This window comes from Chiroxiphia lanceolata, chromosome 1 (genome assembly GCF_009829145.1).
Source record: "Chiroxiphia lanceolata isolate bChiLan1 chromosome 1, bChiLan1.pri, whole genome shotgun sequence".
Taxonomy (NCBI): Eukaryota; Metazoa; Chordata; class Aves; order Passeriformes; family Pipridae; genus Chiroxiphia; species Chiroxiphia lanceolata.
The window spans coordinates 647813-668720 of record NC_045637.1 but is presented as its reverse complement, the minus strand read 5'-3'; the positions used below and the strand labels follow the sequence as shown (position 1 = coordinate 668720).

The 20908-nt window shown below is 61.9% G+C and overlaps 2 protein-coding genes across 4 annotated transcripts in view; both read left to right on the top strand.

Moving 5' to 3' along the window:
- The window catches only part of LOC116797890 (poly(U)-binding-splicing factor PUF60), a 37232-nt gene extending 25174 nt beyond the window's left edge, over positions 1-12058 (top strand). For 2 of the 3 annotated variants that reach the window (XM_032709827.1, XM_032709808.1), the window contains 5 exons: positions 2060-2273; positions 3616-3806; positions 5933-6068; positions 8699-8934; positions 11583-12058. In XM_032709827.1, the coding sequence (XP_032565718.1) occupies positions 2060-2273; positions 3616-3806; positions 5933-6068; positions 8699-8934; positions 11583-11882 (1077 nt within the window). In that variant the 3' untranslated portion in view covers positions 11883-12058. The remainder of the gene's footprint in view (positions 1-2059; positions 2274-3615; positions 3807-5932; positions 6069-8698; positions 8935-11582) is intronic. The other variant, XM_032709817.1, reaches the window with a different exon arrangement.
- Positions 12059-17726: 5668 nt separating this feature from the next.
- Positions 17727-19395, top strand: LOC116797994 (erythroblast NAD(P)(+)--arginine ADP-ribosyltransferase-like). The gene is made up of 3 exons (XM_032710047.1): positions 17727-17825; positions 18035-18852; positions 19349-19395. Exons 2-3 carry the CDS (start codon positions 18114-18116, stop codon positions 19393-19395), a joined length of 786 nt encoding a protein of 261 aa, XP_032565938.1. The 5' UTR covers positions 17727-17825; positions 18035-18113.
- The last annotated feature ends 1513 nt before the right edge of the window (positions 19396-20908 follow it).

Genomic DNA, 20908 nt, shown 5'->3' with positions numbered 1-20908 from the left:
CTGGAAATGCTCCCCAGGGCCCCAGGGAAGGTGCCTGAAGTCTGTTCCCTGCTGGACCTTGGTGTCCAACGTGGGGCTCAGGGTGGCTCCAGGTCCCTGCTGGACCTTGGTGTCCAGTGTGGGGCTCAGGGTGGCTCCAGGTCCCTGCTGGACCTTGGTGTCCAGTGTGGGGCTCAGGGTGGCTCCAGGTCCCTGCTGGACCTTGGTGTCCAGTGTGGGGCTCAGGGTGGCTCCAGGTCCCTCCTCTCCGAGGAGAGGCATGGACATAATGCTCACAGACCATTGTGATCAGCAATATGTCAGCTTTATTAGAAGAAAGGCAGTTTATATACTCCTCATGACACTTAGTTCTTGCTCACACTACACTGGATACTCAAGGAAAACATACTCTGCTGTCCACTGCTAATTGGGTCACAACAGGTGGTCATAGGAGATGAGAAAACTTTATTCACCTGCCCAAACCCCTCCTTGGCACCTGGCAGGAATCCACCCTTGTTCTGACTTGGGCTCCTGCAGCCATTTTAGTGGTGCAGTGTTGTTTTTCACTGCCTGCACCCAGCCGTGCCAAGGCAGAGGCCTCAGAAGTGCAAGGGAAATTGTTCACATGATCTCTGTCCCCCGACACGAGGCTCCAGGAGAGCTGGAGAGGGACTGGGGACGAGGGCTGGAGGGACAGCACACAAGGAATGGCTCCCCAGGGTTGGGTGGGATGTTGGGAAGGAATTCCTGGCTGGGAGGGGCTGGGATGGAATTCCCAGAGGAGCCGTGGCTGCCCCTGGATCCCTGGGAGTGTCCCAGGGCAGGTTGGACAGGGCTTGGGGCAACCTGTAACAGCAGCAAATGTGCCATGGCAGGGGGGGGACAGGGTGGGTGTGAAGGTCCCTCCATCCCAGAGCATTCCATGAAGGTCCCCCCATCCCAAACCATTCCATGAAGGTCCCTCCATCCCAAACCATTCCATGAAGGTCCCTCCATCCCAAACCATTCCGTGAGGGTCCCCCCAGAGCCCCAGCTGGGGCTGGCTCTGGGGTCCTGGCTCAGGGGACCTGGCTCAGGTTCTCCCACCCCACACAGGGAAGTGTCTTGAGGACAAGACAAAGGTGATTTTTTTGGGTGGTGTCTCCGAGACGCTCTGCAGGGTCCGGTGGCTGAGGGGGTTTGGGAGCCCCCCAAAAGAAGGGTGTAGGAACGTTGGGGTTTGCTCTCAGAATCCTTCTCAATCCCTGGAAGTTGGTCCTTGGCAGGTCAGGGAAGGTAAAGGGGGGAGGTACAGTGAGGAGGGAGCGGAGGCTGCTCTGGGTCTGTATTCCTGGGATTCCAGTAGTGCTGGTTCCCAGAGCCATCCCAGCCATTCCCTGTGCCAGGGGGGGCCCTGGGAGGTGCTGGGTGCCTGGGGGCTGCCCTTGGACACTCCATGGATTGTGCCACAGAATCCCAGGGTCACTGAGGTTGGAAAAGACCTCCAAGGTGGAGTCCAGCCTGTGCCCAATGCCCACCTTGTCCCCAGCCCAGAGCACTGAGTGCCACAGCCAGGCCTTCCTTGGACACCTCCAGGGATGAGGAGTCCAGACCTCCCTGGGCAGCCCCTTCCAAAGCCTGAACACCCTTTCCAGGAAGAAATTCCATCCCACAGAGCCACCTCCTCTCTCAGGGGAGGTTAGGACACTGAGTCCTTGGGTCATGGAATAGATCCATAGGCTCCTTTGGGTTGGAAAAGCCCTCCAAGGTCACTGAGTTCACTGCCAAGGCACCACTGCCCCATGTCCCCAAGTGCTACATCCACAGGGATGTTAAATTCCCTCAGGGATGGCGACTCCACCACTGGGCCAGGGCTGGACAGCCCTTTCCAGGAAGGAATTTCCCCACTATCCAACCTGACCCTCCCCTGGCACAGCTGGAGGCCGTTCCCTCTCCTCCTGTCCCTTGTTCCCTGGCAGCAGAGCCCGACCCCTCCCCGGCTCCCCCCTCCTGTCGGGGGGTTGCAGAGCCAGGAGGTCCCCCCTGAGCCTCCTTTTCTCCAGGCTGAGCCCCCCCATGTCCCTCCCCTCCCTGTCCTCAGGTGGGCAGGCCCAGCAACATCGGGCAGGCCCAGCCCATCATCGACCAGCTGGCCGAGGAGGCCCGAGCCTTCAACCGCATCTACGTGGCCTCGGTGCACCAGGACCTGTCCGACGACGACATCAAGAGCGTCTTCGAGGCCTTTGGCAAGATCAAATCCTGCACCCTGGCCAGGGACCCCACCACAGGGAAGCACAAGGGCTATGGATTCATTGGTAATGACCCCGGCTGGATGTGGGATGGGGAGAGGGGGGAGTGTCCTTGGCTCTGGGGGGGCTTTGGGGTTGGGTTTCCCACTCCAGGGGAGGAATTGCATTAGGGGATGGGTTTGGGGCAGGTCTGGGCCTGAGCTTAGATATAAAATTTATGGCAGTGGTCAGGCACAGGCACAGGAACCCCTCTGCTCCAGAGCCAGGCTGGGAGAGCTGGGGGGGTTCACCTGGAGAAGGGAAGGCTCCAGGGAGAGCTGAGAGCCCCTTGCAGGGCCTGAAGGGGCTCCAGGAGAGCTGGAGAGGGACTGGGGACGAGGGATGGAGAGACAGCACACAGGGAATGGCTTCCCAGGGTTGGGTGGGATGTTGGGAAGGAATTCCTGGCTGGGAGGGGCTGGGATGGAATTCCCAGAGCAGCTGTGGCTGCCCCTGGATCCCTGGGAGTGTCCCAGGGCAGGTTGGACGGGGCTTGGGGCAACCTGTAACAGCAGCAAATGTGCCATGGCAGGGGGGGGACAGGGTGGGTGTGAAGGTCCCTCCATCCCAGAGCATTCCCTGAAGGTCCCTCCATCCCAAACCATTCCATGAAGATCCCAAACCATTCCATGAAGGTCCCTCCATCCCAAACCATTCCATGAAGGTCCCCTCATCCCAAACCATTCCATGAAGGTCCTAAACCATTCCCTGAAGGTCCCTCCATCCCAGAGCATTCCATGAAGGTCCCTGAAGGTCCCTCCATCCCAGAGCATCCCATGAAGGTCCCTCCATCCCATGAAGGTCCCTCCATCCCATGAAGGTCCCTCCATCCCATGAAGGTCCCTCCATCCCCTGAAGGTCCCAAACCATCCCATGAAGGTTCCTCCATCCCATGAAGGTTCCTCCATCCCATGAAGGTTCCTCCATCCCATGAAGGTTCCTCCATCCCATGAAGGTTCCTCCATCCCATGAAGGTCCCTCCATCCCATGAAGGTCCCTCCATCCCATGAAGGTCCCTCCATCCCATGAAGGTCCCTCCATCCCATGAAGGTCCCTCCATCCCAAACCATTCCCTGAAGGTCCCTCCATCCCAAACCATCCCCTGAAGGTCCCTCCATCCCATGAAGGTCCCTCCATCCCAAACCATCCCCTGAAGGTTCCTCCATCCCATGAAGGTCCCCCCATCCCAAACCATCCCCTGAAGGTCCCCCCATCCCCTGAAGGTCCCTCCATCCCAAACCATCCCCTGAAGGTCCCTCCATCCCATGAAGGTCCCTCCATCCCAAACCATCCCCTGAAGGTGCCCCCATCCCCGAGCATCCCGCGGTTCCTGGGGCAGTAACCGGGTGTCCGTGCCCCGTGCCCGCAGAGTACGAGAAGGCGCAGTCGTCGCAGGACGCCGTGTCCTCCATGAACCTCTTCGACCTGGGGGGTCAGTACCTGCGGGTGGGCAAGGCCGTGACCCCCCCGATGCCGCTGCTCACCCCGGCCACGCCCGGGGGGCTCCCCCCGGCCGCCGCCGTCGCCGCCGCCGCCGCCACCGCCAAGATCACCGCACAGGTCAGGGGGCACGGGGACGGCGTGGCACAGGGCAGGGGGGCACGGGGACACAGCGTGGCACAGGGACAGAGCATGGCACAGGTCAGGGGGCACGGGAAAGGGGGGCATTGGCACAGTGTGGCACAGGGACAGAGCGTGGCACAGGGGAGGGGGACACGGGAGGGGGGCACAGGGACAGAGTATGGCACAGGGGAGGGGGCACAGGGACACAGCGTGGCACAGGGGACAGCGTGGCACAGGGACAGAGTATGGCACAGGGGAGGGTGGCACAGGGGCACAGCATGGCACAGGGGAGGGGGGATGGGGACAGCATGGCACAGGGCAGGGGGGCACAGGGACACAGCATGGCACAGGTCAGGGGGCACGGGGACAGAGCATGGCACAGGGACACAGCATGACACAGGTCAGGGGGCACGGGGACAGCGTGGCACAGGTCAGGGGGCACGGGAAAGGGGGGCATTGGCACAGCGTGGCACAGGGACAGAGCGTGGCACAGGGGACAGCGTGGTACAGGGGAGGGGGGCACAGGGGAGGGGGAACGGGGACACAGCATGGCACAGGGACAGAGCGTGGCACAGGGACACAGCATGGCACAGGGCAGGGGGCACGGGGACAGAGCGTGGCACAGGGACACAGCATGGCACAGGGCAGGGGGGCACAGGGACAGAGCATGGCACAGGGACACAGCATGGCACAGGGCAGGGGGGCACAGGGACAGAGCGTGGCACAGGGGACAGCGTGGCACAGGGACAGAGCATGGCACAGGGCAGGGGGGCACAGGGACACAGCGTGGCACAGGGCAGGGGGGCACAGGGACAGAGCGTGGCACAGGGACGCAGCATGGCACAGGGGAGGGGGGCACGGGGAGGGGGAACAGGGACAGCATGGCACAGGGACAGAGCATGGCACAGGGAAAGAGCATGGCACAGGTCAGGGGGGAAGGGGACAGCATGGCACAGGGGAGGGACAGAGCGTGGCACAGGGACACAGCATGGCACAGGGGAGGGCTGGTACAGGGACAGAGCATGGCACAGGACAGGGGGAAACGGGGCAGGGGGGCATTGACAGAGCATGGCACAGGGACAGAGCATAGCACAGGGACACAACATGGCACAGGGGAGGGGGGCACAGGGACACAGCATGGCACAGGGGAGGGACAGAGCGTGGCACAGGGACACAGCATGGCACAGGGACAGAGCACAGCACGGGTGAGGGCTGGCACAGGGACAGAGCATGGCACAGGGACAGAGCACAGCACAGGGGAGGGCTGGCACAGAGACAGAGCATGGCACGGGTGAGGGCTGGCACAGGGACAGAGCATGGCACAGGGATACAACATGGCACAGGGGAGGGCTGGCACAGGGACACAGCATGGCACAGGGGAGGGTGGCACAGGGACAGAGCACAGCACAGGGCAGGGCTGGCACAGGGACACAGCATGGCACAGAGACAGAGCATGGCACAGGTGAGGGCTGGCACAGGGACAGAGCTGGCACAGGGACAGAGCATGGCACAGGTGAGGGCTGGCACAGCTCAGGTGGGGTCCAGGGCCAGCCAGAGCATGGCACAGGGGAGGCACAGAACCTTGGCACTGCTCTGCTCTCCGTGTCAGGAGCCCCGTGGAAACAAGGACGGGAAGGAGGCTGTGGGTGATTAACTCAGGGTGGAATGGCCTGGGAACAACAGCAGCCAGAACCCCTGGAGTCCTGGGCTGCACCTTGGGCACATTGTTGCCAGTGGCTTTGTGGAAGTGTCTGTGGTGTAACTGGGTGTTCATCCCGAATGTTGGAATCCTGGGCACCTGAACCGGGGTGTTTACCGGGATTTGAGTTCCAGGAGAAAGTTTCTATTCCAAGGCTTGGTGGCTCGGGGTCCCCCAGCTGGGCTGGTGACACCTTTGTGGTTCCCAGCAGCTCCAGGAGCTGGGGACTGGAGTGTCTGGTGTTTGTCCAGTGTGGAAGAGCTGGGGCTCCTGGAACAGCTGGGGCTCCTGGAACAGCTGGGGCTCCTGGGACAACTGGAGTTCCTGGAACAACTGGAGTTCCTGGAACAGCTGGGGCTCCTGGAACAGCTGGGGCTCCTGGGCAGGACTGACCTGTTCTCCCTGTTCTCCCCGTGCCCCACAGGAGGCCGTGGCAGGAGCTGCAGTTCTGGGCACTCTGGCGACACCAGGACTCGTGTCCCCGGCCCTGACCCTGGCCCAGCCCCTGGGGGCTCTGCCCCAGGCTGTGATGGCAGCACAGGCCCCTGGAGTCATCACAGGTGGGGTCCCCTTCCCCTGGCACCTGTGTGTGACACCTTCCTCTAGGGCTTGTGTCACCTGTCCTTCTGTCCCCTTCCCCTGGCACCTGTGTGTGTGTCCCCTTCCTCCTGTCACCTGTGTGTGACACCTTTCCCCAGCACTTGTGTCACCTGTCCTCCTGTCACCTTCCTCCTGTCACCAGTGTGTGTGTCCCCTTCCCCTGTCACCAGTGTGTGACACCTTCCTCTAGGACTTGTGTCACCTGTCCTCCTGTCACGTTCCTTCTGTCACCTTTCTCCTGGCACCTGTGTGTGTGTCCCCTTCCCCTGTCACCAGTGTGTGTCTCCTTCCTGCTGGCACCTGTATCACCTGTCCTCCTGGCACCTGTCCCCTTCCTCCTGGCACCTCTGTGTCCTCTTCCCTTGTCATCTGTGTGTTCCCTCACCCTGCCTTGTGTGTAATGGGTAGGACAGGGCCATGGATTCCCAAGAGGAACACATGGCACTGAGGGAAAAACTGGATAATGGGCACTCTGTGCTGTATGGTGGCTACTCTGTGCAGAATCCCATGGCCCAGGTGTCCCTGTCCATGCTCAGGTGTCCCTGTCCATCCCCAGCTGTCCCTGTCCATCCCCAGCTGTCCCTGTCCATGCCCAGCTGTCCCTGTCCATCCCTATCCATGCCCAGGTGTCCCTGTCCATGCCCAGCTGTCCCTGTCCATCCCTATCCATGCCCAGGTGTCCCTATCCGTGCCCAGGTGTCCCTGTCCATCCCCAGCTGTCCCTGTCCATCCCCAGCTACCCCTATCCATGCCCAGGTGTCCCTGTCCATCCCCAGGTGTCCCTCTCCATCCCCAGCTATCCCTGTCCATCCCCACCTGTCCCTATCCATCCCAGCTGTCCCTGTCCATCCCAGCTGTCCCTCTCCATGCCCAGGTGTCCCTGTCCATCCCTATCCATCCCCAACTGTCCCTCTCCACCCTCAGCTGTCCCTGTCCAGCCCCAGCTGTCCCTGTCCAGGTGTCCCTGAGCATCCCCAGCTGTCCATGTCCATCCCCTGCTGTCCCTGTCCATCCCTCTCCATCCCCAGGTGTCCCTGTCCATCCCCAGCTGTCCCTGTCCATCCCCACATGTCCCTGTCCATCCCCAGCTGTCCTCTCCATGCCCAGGTGTCCCTGTCCATCCCTGTCCATCCACAGCTGTCCCTCTCCATGCCCAGGTGTCCCTCTCCATCCCCAGCTATCCCTGTCCACCCCTGTCCATCCCCAGCTATCCCTGTCCATCCCCAGCTGTCCCTGTCCATGCCCAGGTGTCCCTGTCCATCCCAGCTGTCCTCTCCATGCCCAGGTGTCCCTCTCCATGCCCAGCTGTCCCTGTCCATCCCTGTCCATGCCCAACTGTCCCTGTCCATCCCCATCCATCCCCAGGTGTCCCTCTCCATGCCCAGGTGTCCCTCTCCATGCCCAGGTGTCCCTGTCCATCCCCAGGTGTCCCTATCCATGCGCAGGTGTCCCTGTCCATCCCAGCTGTCCCTGTCCATCCCTGTCCATGTCCAGCTGTCCCTGTCCATCCCTGTCCATGCCCAGCTGTCCCTGTCCATGCCCAGCTGTCCCTGTCCATCCCCAGGTGTCCCTGTCCATCCCCAGGTGTCCCTGTCCATCCCCAGCTGTCCCTGTCCATCCCAGCTGTCCCTGTCCATCCCTATCCATCCCCAGCCATCCCTGTCCATGCCCAGCTGTCCCTCTCCATCCCCAGCTGTCCCTGTCCATCCCTGTCCATGCCCAGCTGTCCCTATCCATGCCCAGGTGTCCCTCTCCATGCCCAGCTATCCCTGTCCATCCCTGTCCATCCCCAGGTGTCCCTGTCCATCCCCAGGTGTCCCTGTCCATGCCCAACTGTCCCTGTCCATCCCAGCTGTCCCTCTCCATCCCCAACTGTCCCTGTCCATCCCCAGCTGTCCCTGTCCATCCCAGCTGTCCCTGTCCATCCCCAGCTGTCCCTGTCCATCCCTGTCCATCCCCAGCTGTCCCTATCCATGCCCAGGTGTCCCTCTCCATGCCCAGCTATCCCTGTCCATCCCTATCCATGCCCAGCTGTCCCTGTCCATCCCCAGGTGTCCCTGTCCATCCCAGCTGTCCCTATCCATCCCCAGCTGTCCCTGTCCATCCCCAGCCATCCCTGTCCATCCCCAGCTGTCCCTGTCCATCCCTGTCCATCCCCAGCTGTCCCTGTCCATGCCCAGCTGTCCCTGTCCATCCCTGTCCATCCCCAGCCATCCCTGTCCATGCCCAGCTGTCCCTGTCCATCCCTGTCCATCCCCAGCTGTCCCTGTCCATGCCCAGCTGTCCCTGTCCATCCCTGTCCATCCCCAGCCATCCCTGTCCATGCCCAGCTATCCCTGTCCATCCCTGTCCATCCCAGCTGTCCCTGTCCATCCCTGTCCATCCCCAGCCATCCCTGTCCATCCCTGTCCATGCCCAGCTGTCCCTGTCCATCCCTGTCCATCCCCAGCTGTCCCTGTCCATGCCCAGCTGTCCCTGTCCATCCCTGTCCATGCCCAGCTGTCCCTGTCCATCCCAGCCATCCCTGTCCATCCCAGCTGTCCCTGTCCATGCCCAGCCATCCCTGACCTCCGTCCCTGTTCTCTGCCAGGCGTGACCCCCGCCCGGCCGCCCATCCCGGTGACGATCCCGCAGGTGGGGGTGGTGAACCCCATCCTGGCCAGCCCCCCGGCGCTGGGGCTGGTGGAGGTGAAGAAGGAGAAGGAGGAGGAGGAGGTGTTCCAGGAGTCGGAGCGGCCGGAGATGCTGAGTGAGCAGGAGCACATGAGCATCTCGGGCAGCAGCGCCCGGCACATGGTCATGCAGAAGCTGCTCCGCAAGCAGGAGGTGGGTGCCGGGGTTATCCCGGGGTTGGGGGGGCACAGGGACACCCTGCAGGGACCTCTGAGATTGGGGGGCCCAGCTCTGCCCTCGGGATCTGCTGCCAAGGGACGAGGGAGTGGCTTCCCAGTGCCAGAGGGTAGGTGGGATGTTGGGAAGGAATTCCTCCCTGGGAGGGTGGGGAGGTCCTGGCACAGGTTTCCCAGGGAAGCTGTGGCTGCCCCATCCCTGGAAGTGTCCAAGGCCTGGTTGGAGCAACCTGGGCTAGTGGGAGGGATGGGGAAGAACCTGGAATGCCCCAGGTGTGCCAGGGCTGGGAAGAACCTGGAATGCCCCAGGTGTACCAGGGCTGGGATGGGGAAGAACCTGGAATGCCCCAGGTGTGCCAGGGCTGGGATGGAGCCTGGAATGCCCCAGGTGTGCCAGGGCTGGGATGGGGAAGAACCTGGAATGCCCCAGGTGTGCCAGGGCTGGGATGGAGCCTGGAATGCCCCAGGTGTGCCAGGGCTGGGATGGAGCCTGGAATGCCCCAGGTGTGCCAGGGCTGGGATGGAGCCTGGAATGCCCCAGGTGTGCCAGGGCTGGGATGGAGCCCGGAATGCCCCAGGTGTGCCAGGGCTGGGATGGGGAAGAACCTGGAATGCCCCAGGTGTGCCAGGGCTGGGATGGAGCCTGGAATGTCCCAGATGTGCCAAGGCTGGGATGGGGAAGAACCTGGAATGCCCCAGGTGTGCCAGGGCTGGGATGGGGAAGAACCTGGAATGCCCCAGGTGTGCCAGGGCTGGGATGGAGCCTGGAATGCCCCAGGTGTGCCAGGGCTGGGATGGAGCCTGGAATGTCCCAGGTGTGCCAGGGCTGGGATGGAGCCTGGAATGTCCCAGGTGTGCCAGGGCTGGGATGGAGCCTGGAATGCCCCAGGTGTGCCAGGGCTGGGGTGGAGCCTGGAATGTGCCAGGTGTGTGACCCACCTGTGTGTCCTGTCACAGCACCTGGGGAATCCTGTGGCTCTGCTGGGAAGGGAGGGAAGGTGTGAAACCAGAGAGGATGTGACGGTGGTGGCGAGGGGAAGCCAGGAAGTACCCGGGTAGCAGCAGCACAGGGACAGTGGCAGCAGTGCCCAGGCCCCTCGTGCTTCCAGGGTGTGTCCCAGGAAAGCCCAGGGCACGGGACGTGGCACTGCCCACCTGGGCCACGGGGCTTGGGATGCCTGGGAAGGAAACTTGGAAACTGTCCCTGAGCTCCTGGGCCGTCAGTGCCGTGGGATGTCTGGAGTGACCACGGGCAGGGCTCTGGGTGGGATGTCTGGAATGACCACAGGCAGGGCTCTGGGCCATCAGTGCCATGGGATTTATGGAATGACCACGGGCAGGGCTCTGGGCTGTCAGTGCCATGGGATGTCTGGAATGACCATGGGCAGGGCCGTGGGATGTCTGGGATGACCATGTGCAGGGCTCTGGGTGGGATGTCTGGGATGACCATGGGCAGGGCTCTGGGCCATCAGTGCCGTGGGATTTATGGAATGACCACAAGCAGGGCTCTGGGCTGTCAGTGCCGTGGGATGTCTGGGATGACCACGGGCAGGGCTCTGGGCTGTCAGTGCTGTGGGATTTGTGGAATGACTGAGTACAGGGCTCTGGGCTGTCAGTGCCATGGGATGTCTGGGATGACCACGGGAAGGGATCTGGGTGGGATTTGTGGAATGACCATGGGCAGGGCTCTGGGCTGTCAGTGCTGTGGGATGTCTGGGATGACCATGGGCAGGGCTCTGGGCTGTCAGTGCCGTGGGATGTCTGGGATGACCACGTGCAGGGCTCTGGGTGGGATGTCTGGGATGACCACGTGCAGGGCTCTGGGTGGGATGTCTGGGATGACCACAGGCAGGGCTCTGGGTGGGATGTCTGGGATGACCACGTGCAGGGCTCTGGGCTGTCAGTGCCATGGGATGTCTGGGATGACCACGGGCAGGGCTCTGGGTGGGATGTCTGGAGTGACCACGGACAGGGCTCTGGGCTGTCAGTGCCGTGGGATGTCTGGAGTGACCACGGGCAGGGCTCTGGGTGGGATTTGTGGAATGACCACGGGCAGGGCTCTGGGCTATCAGTGCCATGGGATTTATGGAATGACCACGGGCAGGGCTCTGGGCTGTCAGTGCCATGGGATGTCTGGAATGACCATGGGCAGTGCCGTGGGATGTCTGGGATGACCATGTGCAGGGCTCTGGGTGGGATGTCTGGGATGACCATGGGCAGGGCTCTGGGCCATCAGTGCCGTGGGATTTATGGAATGACCACAAGCAGGGCTCTGGGCTGTCAGTGCCATGGGATGTCTGGGATGACCACGGGCAGGGCTCTGGGCTGTCAGTGCCGTGGGATGTCTGGGATGACCACGGGCAGGGCTCTGGGCTGTCAGTGCTGTGGGATTTATGGAATGACCACGGGCAGGGCTCTGGGTGGGATCTCTGGGGTGACCACGGGCAGGGCTCTGGGCTGTCAGTGCTGTGGGATGTCTGGGATGACCACAGGCAGGACTCTGGGCTGTCAGTGCCGTGGGATTTATGGAATGACCATGGGCAGGGCTCTGGGTGGGATGTCTGGGATGACCGAGTGCAGGGCTCTCCATCTCCACGCCTTAATTCCCGCTCCCTCCCCTCGCAGTCCACGGTGATGGTTCTCCGCAACATGGTGGATCCCAAGGACATCGACGACGACCTGGAGGGGGAGGTGACAGAGGAGTGCGGGAAGTTCGGGCGGGTGAGCAGGGTCATCATCTACCAGGAGAAGCAGGGCGAGGAGGAGGACGCCGAGATCATCGTCAAGATCTTCGTGGAGTTCTCGGAGGCCGCGGCGACCCACCAGGCCATCCAGGCGCTCAACGGCCGCTGGTTCGCCGGCAGGAAGGTGGTGGCCGAGGTCTACGACCAGGAGAGGTTCGACAACAGCGACCTGTCGGCGTGAGCCGGGGCCGGGAACCGCCGGGGCCGGGAACCGCCGGGGCCGGGAACCGCCGGGGCCGGGATCGGGGCGGCCCCCAGCTCGGATCCGGGGATCGGCCCCACTGGGATCCCGGGAATCGGCCCGGCTCGGATCTGACTGTGGGCCCAGCTCTGATCCTGGGAATTGGCAGAGCTTGGATCTGATTGTGGGCCCAGCTCTGATCCTGGGAATCGGCCCGGCTCGGATCTGATTGTGGGCCCAGCTCTGATCCTGGGAGTTGGCAGAGCTGGGATCTGATTATGGGCCCAGCTCTGATCCTGGGAATCGCCAGAGCTTGGATCTGATTGTGGGCCCAACTCTGATCCTGGGAATTGGCAGAGCTCAGATCTGGGGGATCAACTCAACTCCAGTGCCGGGGATCAACCTAACTCTGATCCCAAGAATCAGCCAAGCTTGGATCTGGGGACTGACCCAGCTCTGATCCCAGGAATCGACCGAGCTCAGATCCCAGGGACTGACCCAGCTCTGATCCCAGGAATCGACCGAGCTCAGATCCCAGGGACTGGCCCAACTGATCCCAGGAAACAGCTGAGCTCAGATCCCAGGGACTGACCCAACTCTGATCCCAGGAATCAGCCAAGCTCAGATCCAAGGGACTGACCCAACTGATCCCAGGAATCAGCCAAGCTCAGATCCAAGGGACTGGCCCAACTGATCCCAGGAAACAGCTGAGCTCAGATCCCAGGGACTGGCCCAACTCTGATCCCAGGAGTCAGCCGAGCTCAGATCCAAGGGACTGGCCCAACTCTGATCCCAGGAATCGACCGAGCTCAGATCCCAGGGACTGGCCCAACTCTGATCCCAGGAACTGGCTGAGCTCAGATCCAAGGGACTGGCCCAACTCTGATCCCAGGAGTCAGCCGAGCTCAGATCCCAGGGACTGGCCCAACTGATCCCAGGAATCGACCGAGCTCAGATCCCAGGGACTGGCCCAACTCTGATCCCAGGAGTCAGCCAAGCTCAGATCCAAGGGACTGGCCCAACTCTGATCCCAGGAATCAGCCAAGCTCAGATCCAAGGGACTGACCCAACTCTGATCCCAGGGACTGGCCCAACTCTGATCCCAGGGACCATCCTGACCAATCCCAGGGCTCGGCTGAGCTTGGATCTGGGTCCCAGCCCAACTCTGACCCCAGGGCTCAGCCCAGCTCTGCTTCCCAGCTTGACCAAGCTCCGCTCCAAGGAACTGACCCGGCTCCGCTCCAGGGAATTGGCCCCACTCAGCTCCCAGGGATCAGCTCCCAGGGATCAGCTCTGAGGGGTCAGCTCCCAGGGATCAGCTCCAGGGATCAGCTCCCAGGGATCAGCTCTGAGGGGTCAGCTCCAAGGGATCAGCTCCCAGGGATCAGCTCCAGGAATCAGCTCTGAGGAATCAGCTCCCAGGGATCAGCTCCAGGGATCAGCTCCCAGGGATCAGCTCCAGGGATCAGCTCCAGGGATCAGCTCTGAGGAATCAGCTCCCAGGGATCAGCTCCAGGGATCAGCTCCCAGGGATCAGCTCCAGGGATCAGCTCCAGGGATCAGCTCTGAGGAATCAGCTCCAGGGATCAGCTCTGAGGAATCAGCTCCCAGGGATCAGCTCCAGGGATCAGCTCCAGGGATCAGCTCTGAGGAATCAACTCTGAGGAATCAGCTCCAGGGATCAGCTCCAGGGATCAGCTCCAGGGATCAGCTCCAGGACTGGCCCCGCCCCCTCCGCTTCCCGGGATTTTTGTAGCCGTGTGCAAAGGACATTCCAGGGTGGGATCCGAGGGGATCGGGGGGATCTGGGGGGATCTGGGCTCCGGGGCCTTGGGATAAAAGCTCAAACGAAGTCGGTGTCACCTGTGTGTGTGTCTGTGACGGGGCTGGCACCGGGATGGCACCTCCTCAGCCTGGGATGGCACCAGTGTGGCACTGGGATGGCACTGGGCTGGCACCTCCTCAGCCTGGGATGGCACCAGTGTGGCACTGGGATGGCACTGGGCTGGCACCTCCTCAGCCTGGGATGGCACCAGTCTGGCACCAGTGTGGCACTGGGCTGGCACCGGGATGGCACCTCCTCAGCCTGGGATGGCACCAGTGTGGCACCGGGATGGCACCAGTCTGGCACCAGTCTGGCACTGGGATGGCACTGGGCTGGCACCTCCTCAGCCTGGACTGGCACCAGTGTGGCACTGGGCTGGCACCTCCTCAACCTGGGCTGGCACCAGTGTTGGCACTGGGATGGCACCTCCTCAGCCTGGGCTGGCACCAGTATGGCACCAGTGTGGCACCAGTGTGGCACTGGGCTGGCACCAGTCTGGCACCTCCTCAGCCTGGGCTGGCCCCAGTGTGGCCCCGGGCTGGCCCTGGACACTGACCCCCCCTGGCCGGTGCCCTGCCCGCCCTGTGCCCCCTCCAGCCCCCTCCAGCCCCTTTCCCTCCAGGATGGGCCTCGAGGGCTTGGGATGGAGCCGGGGAGGGTCTCAGGAGGGTCCCACCCGGGGGGGCTGAGGGACGGGCTGGGGGGGCTTGGAGGGAACCCTGATCCACAGGGAGCCCTGATCCCAATCCAGAGGGAACCCTGATCCAGAGGGAGCCCTGATCCCAATCCAGAGGGAACCCTGATCCAGAGAGAGCCCTGATACTGATCCACAGGGAGCCCTGATCCCAATCCACAGGGAACCCTGAGCCAGAGAGAGCCCTGATCCCGATCCAGAGGGAACCCTGATCCAGAGGGAGCCCTGATCCACAGGGAACCCTGATCCAGAGAGAGCCCTGATCCCAATCCACAGGGAGCCCTGATCCCAATCCAGAGGGAGTCCTGATCCACAGGGAACCCTGATCCACAGGGAACCCTGATCCCAATCCAGAGGGAACCCTGATCCAGAGAGAGCCCTGATCCCAATCCACAGGGAGCCCTGATCCCAATCCAGAGGGAACCCTGATCCAGAGAGAGCCCTGATCCCAATCACAGGGAGCCCTGATCCCAATCCAGAGGGAGCCCTGATCCACAGGGAACCCTGATCCACAGGGAACCCTGATCCCAATCCAGAGGGAACCCTGATCCACAGGGAACCCTGATCCCAATCCAGAGGGAACCCTGATCCCAATCCAGAGGGAACCCTGATCCAGAGAGAGCCCTGATCCACAGGGAACCCTGATCCCGATCCACAGGGAGCCCTGATCCCAATCCACAGGGAGCCCTGAGCCAGAGAGCCCTGATCCAGAGGGAGCCCTGATCCACAGGGAACCCTGATCCACAGGGAACCCTGATCCACAGGGAGCCCTGATCCCAATCCAGAGGGAGCCCTGATCCCGATCCACAGGGAGCCCTGATCCTGATCCACAGGGAGCCCTGATCCCGAGGGAACCCTGATCCGGAGGGACTGTGGGATGGACCTGGAGCCCCGATCCAGAGGGATGTGGGATGGACCTGGAGCCCCGATCCAGAGGGATGTGGGATGGGCCTGGAGCCCTGATCCAGAGGGATGTGGGATGGACCTGGAGCCCCGATCCAGAGGGATGTGGGATGGACCTGGAACCCTGATCCAGAGGGATGTGGGATGGACCTGGAGCCCCGATCCAGAGGGATGTGGGATGGGCCTGGAGCCCTGATCCAGAGGGATGTGGGATGGGCCTGGAGCCCTGATCCAGAGGGATGTGGGATGGACCTGGAGCTCCGATCCATAGGGATGTGGGGTGGGCCTGGAGCCCCAATCCATAGGGATGTGGGATGGACCTGGAGCCCCGATCCAGAGGGATGTGGGATGGACCTGGAGCCCCGATCCATAGCGATGTGGGATGGGCCTGGAACCCCGATCCAGAGGGATTTGGGATGGACCTGGAGCCCTGATCCAGAGGGATGTGGGATGGACCTGGAACCCCGATCCAGAGGGATTTGGGGTGGGCCTGGAACCCTAATCCAGAGGGATGTGGGATGGACCTGGAGCCCCGATCCAGAGGGATGTGGGATGGGCCTGGAACCCTGATCCATAGGGATTTGGGGTGGACCTGGAGCCCTGGGAGCAGGAGTTGGGAGCTGAGCCTGCAGCCTGGGGGTTCCTGCAGCAGTGGGGGGGGAATCACCCGGGGCTGGAATCACTCAACCAGGAGCAGAACTGGGATGAGGGGAAGCCAGGCTGGAGGGAGGATGGGATGCAGGGATTTGGGGATGATGGGATGCAGGGATTTGGGGATGCCAGAATGAAGGGATGTTGGGATGCAGGGATTTGGGGATGTCAGAATGAAGGGATGATGGGATGCGGGGATTTGGGGATGTTGGGATGCAGGGATTTTGAGAGGATGGGATGCAGGGATTTTGGGATGCCAGAATGAAGGGATGATGGGATGCAGGGATTTTGGGATGATGGGATGCAGGGATTTGGGGATGCCAGGATGAAGGGATGATGGGATGCAGGGATTTTGGGATGATGGGATGCAGGGGTGGTGGGATGCAGGGATTTTGGGATGTTGGGATGCAGGGATTTTGAGAGGATGGGATGCAAGGATTTTGGGGTGTCAGAATGAAGGGATGTTGGGATGTGGGGATTTGGGGATAATGGGATGCAGGGATTTTGGGATGCCAGAATGAAGGGATGATGGGATGCAGGGATTTTGGGATGCCAGAATGAAGGGATGTTGGAATGCGGGGATGCTGAGATGATGGGATGCAGGGGTGGTGGGATGCGGGGATTTTGGGATGATGGGATGCAGGGATTTTGGGATGATGGGATGCAGTGATTTTGGGATGATGGGATGCAGGGATTTTGGGATGCAGGGATTTTGGGATGATGGGATGCAGGGGTGGTGGGATGCAGGGATTTTGGGATGCCAGAATGAAGGGATGATGGGATGCAGGGATGTTGAGATAATGGGATGCAGGGGTGGTGGGATGCAGGGATTTTGGGATGTTGGGATACAGGGATTTTGGGATGTCAGAATGAAGGGATGATGGGATGCAGGGATTTTGGGATGTTGGGATGCAGGGATTTGGGGATAATGGGATGCAGGGATTTTGGGATGTCAGAATGAAGGGATGATGGGATGCAGGGATTTTGGGATGATGGGATGCACAGATGTTGGGATGCAGAGGTGATGGGATGGAGGGATGCAAGGATGCCCGGATACTGGGATGCAGGGGTGGTGGGATGCAGGGATTTCGGGATGCAGGGATGCGAGGATGCCCGAGTGTTGGGATGTTGGGATGCTGTGTCCATGGCAGCTCTGGTGCCCTGATTCCATGTCTTTGGCATCCCTGGGGTTTCGGGAGCAGCCCTGCGCGGTGCCTCCCGTTGGAGGAGGCTCTGGGATTTAGGGAAAACGTCCCCAAAATGCTCGGGGAAGAACGGGACCTTTTCCTCTGCGGGGACTTCAACAACTGCTCCCGGGGTGGGGGCAAAGGGGGACGTGGGTGGGGGACACAGAACCCCCCCGGCTCCCCCTCCTGTCGGGGGCCTGCAGAGAGCCAGGAGGTGCCCCCCGAGCCCCTTTTCCCCAGGCTGAGCCCCCCCAGCTCCCTGGGCCCCTCATTTACATCCTTTATCTTTTGGAGCAGCCCCTCCACGGGCTGGAGCCCCACTGGAGGGACGTGGCCGCACATCTCCTGTGGGATGGGAGGAGAGAATCAAATCTTGGGGTTGTTTTTCCCCCTTTGCTCGTGCGACTTTCAGCTTTTGGTTTTGCTTTCAGCTTTTGGTTTTGCTTTCGCTGAATTACCTCAGCCCGCCACAGCTGGGTGGGAGCAGAGGGGGTTTACGAGGAAATTGCCACCCCTGGGAGTCAGAGAGGGCAAAGGCTGCTCTGGGTGCACCAGGAGGAGGGTCTGGACCCAGGCCAAACCATCCCAGCCATAAAAAGCCGGAGCAGCCCCGTGTCCCCTCTGCAGGAGCTCAGTGGGGGCCGGGAGCAGCACCCAGACCCCACACCCAGCGCAGGGCACAGGTAACACTTGGGGCCGGGCTCCCGGGGTGACGCCGTGGGGCTGCGGGGACCGGGGCCGGGGTGCTGGGCACGGGGGGCGACGGCCCGTGGGACCGGGGTGGGGGTCGGGGCAGTGCTGGGACGTGGCCGGGGGGCTCCTGGCCGGGGGTGTGGCCGGGGGTGTCCCCCTCTCCCCGGGCTGACCCCGCTCCCCCTCCCCACCTCCCCAGTCCCTCCCAGAGGAAGCGGCCGCGGCCCTGCCTGCGTCCCCACAGTGCCTGGGGGGTCCCTGGAGAGTCTCTGCCCACCATGGAGCTCCTGCTGCTGGTGCTGCTGGCCGTGCCCTCGGCCACTGGCATCAAGGAGCTGGCACTGGACATGGCTCCCAACTCCTTTGATGACCAGTACCGGGGCTGCAGTGACAAAATGCTGAAGGTGCTGCCGGTGCTCAACCGCCCCGAGCTCACCCTCAACAGCGTCTTCGCCAGAGGTTGGGTGAGTGCTGCTGCCAGCTGGAACAAATCCCTGGGGTCTCTGCAGCAGCAGGACCGGGGCATCACCCTCCTGGCTCACACGCTGCAGTGGGAGCTGCCCCGTCAGTTCAACGCCGCCGGGCGCGTGGCCGGGCGCTCCCGCCGCATTTACCTGCGTGACTTCCCCTTCAGGGTGCTGCATTTCCTGCTGACCGAGGCCCTGGATGACCTGCGGGATGCCCAGACCCACCCCCGCTGCCTCCACGTGTCCCGGGGGGTCCCAGGGATCCGCTTCACTGCCCAGCCCGGAGACATCGTCCGCTTTGGCCAGTTCACCTCTGCCTCCCTGAACAAAGGGGTGATCGAGAGGTTCGGCACCGACACAACGTTCGAGGTGCACACCTGCCACGGCGCCAGGATCCGGGACTTCTCCAACTACCCTAACGAGGAGGAAGTCCTCATCCCGCCCTTCGAGACCTTTAATGTCACCAGTGTCACCCGGCGAGGGGACAAACCCCACATCCAGCTCCGCTCCCTCGGAGTGCACAGCAAACACAACTGTGCCTTGTGCTCAGGTGACAACCCTGGACTGGGGACACCTGAGGTCGGGTGTGGGGACAGGGCCGGGGTGGCACCGGCTCTGCTGGGAGAGGGGTGATGGTGGTGGGGCAGGGGATGGGGGTGGTGGGGCTTTGGGCATCACACAGCTCCAGCTGCTCCCCTGGGATGGGATGGGATGGGATGGGATGGGATGGGATGGGATGGGATGGGATGGGATGGGATGGGATGGGGTGGAATGGGATGGGGTGGGATGGGATGGGATGGGATGGGGTGGGATGGGATGGGGTGGAATAGGATGGGATGGGATGGGATGGGCAGTGGGGTGGAATAGGACGACACGACACCACATGGCACAGTGTGCCACAGTGTGGGACAGCTGGGCCCAGCAGGACCCCTCCAGACTGCCCCAGCCTTCCCTCGGATCCTTCTGACACCCCTGGAAAGCCCTGCCCACCCTGGTGCCCACCTTCCCCCTCCCCAGCTCCCCCTGAACTTCTCCTGATCCCCCAGGCAGGAGCATCCCCAGGGACCCCCAAACCTCAGGGGGCTCCCCCTGAAAGCCCTGGCAGTGGCTGCTGGTACCCCCTGAACCACGAGGACACCACTGTCACCTCTGCCACCTCTGCCACCTCTGCCACCTCTGCCACCTCTGCCACCGTGCCCGGCCCAGCCGAGGGCTCAGGAACGGAGCCACCGGTGTCACCAGGACGGCAGGACGGGCCGGGGGGCACGGGGACCCCCCGCTGCAGGGGGACACTGGACAAGCCCAGGGGACGCCCTCCCTGAGCCATGGCTGGGGGGTTGGGGGGCAGCTGAGGGGGGCACAGGGGGGATTTGCTTCTCTTTTGGGGATTTTTTCCTCCCTTTCCAATATTTTTACTTTTCTCTCCAATCATTCAAGTGACTTTGGCACAACCCACCCGTTTCCTTCCCCCTCCCGGCCCCGGTGGCTCTGAGGCTCCCCTGGGGTTGCTGCTCCGGTTCCTGAGGTGAGGAACCCCCCGAGCAGCTCCGTCACCCCCGGGGCCGCCCCGGCGAGAGCGGGGTCAGGGTGGGAGGGAACCTGGGACCGAGTTCCTGGGCCGAGGTCACTCTGCTGCTCACGGGGCGGTCAAAGCACACACAGAAAAAGCAAAAGAAAACCTGAAATCAATCGATCTGAACCCAAAATGGACCCGACCCGACTTTGTTGTTGGTCCAAACGGCTCGAGAACCCGAGAGCAGCGTCCCTGGGACCTTTGCTGGGGCACCGAATCCACGGGTGTGAGCACAGAGAGCTGGGGAGATGGGACAGGGAATGGACAGGGGGTGTGCAGGTGTGTGTACAGGTGTGTGTGCAGTGTATGTACAGGTGTGTGTGCAGTGTGTGTACAGGTGTGTGTGCAGGTGTGTGTGCAGTGTATGTACAGGTGTGTGTGCAGTGTATGTACAGGTGTGTGTGCAGGTGTGTGTGCAGTGTATGTACAGGTGTGTGTGCAGTGTATGTACAGGTGTGTGTGCAGGTGTGTGTGCAGTGTATGTACAGGTGTGTGTATGGTGTATGTACAAGGTATGTAGGTGTATGTACAGTGCATGTACAGGTGTATGTACAGGTGTGTGTACCATGTATGTACAAGGTATGTAGGTGTATGTACAGTGTATGTACAGGTGTATGCACAGTGTATGTACAGGTGTGTGTACCATGTATGTACAAGGTGTGTAGGTGTATGTACAGTGCATGTACAGGTGTATGTACAGGTGTGTGTGCAGTGTATGTACAGGGGTGTGTGCAGGTGTGTGTGCAGGTGTATGTACAGGGGGTGTGTGCAGTGTCTATAGAGCTGTATGTACAGGTGTATGTACAGGTGTGTGTGCAGTGTATGTACAGGTGTGTGTACAGGTGTGTGTGCAGGTGTATGTACAGGGGGTGTGTGCAGTGTCTATAGAGCTGTATGTACAGGTGTATGTACAGGTGTGTGTACAGGTGTGTGTGCAGGTGTGTGTGCAGGTGTGTGTGCAGTGTCTATAGAGCTGTATGTACAGGTGTATGTACAGGTGTATGTACAGGTGTGTGTGCAGGTGTGTGTGCAG

Bases quoted from the DNA above. Each gene is read 5' to 3' on its own strand.
- LOC116797994 (XM_032710047.1), top strand. From the start codon at position 18,114: ATGGAGCTCCTGCTGCTGGTGCTGCTGGCCGTGCCCTCGGCCACTGGC. The intron at 18,853-19,348 runs GTGACAACCCTG...CTGATCCCCCAG, and splicing joins CAACTGTGCCTTGTGCTCAG to GCAGGAGCATCCCCAGGGAC.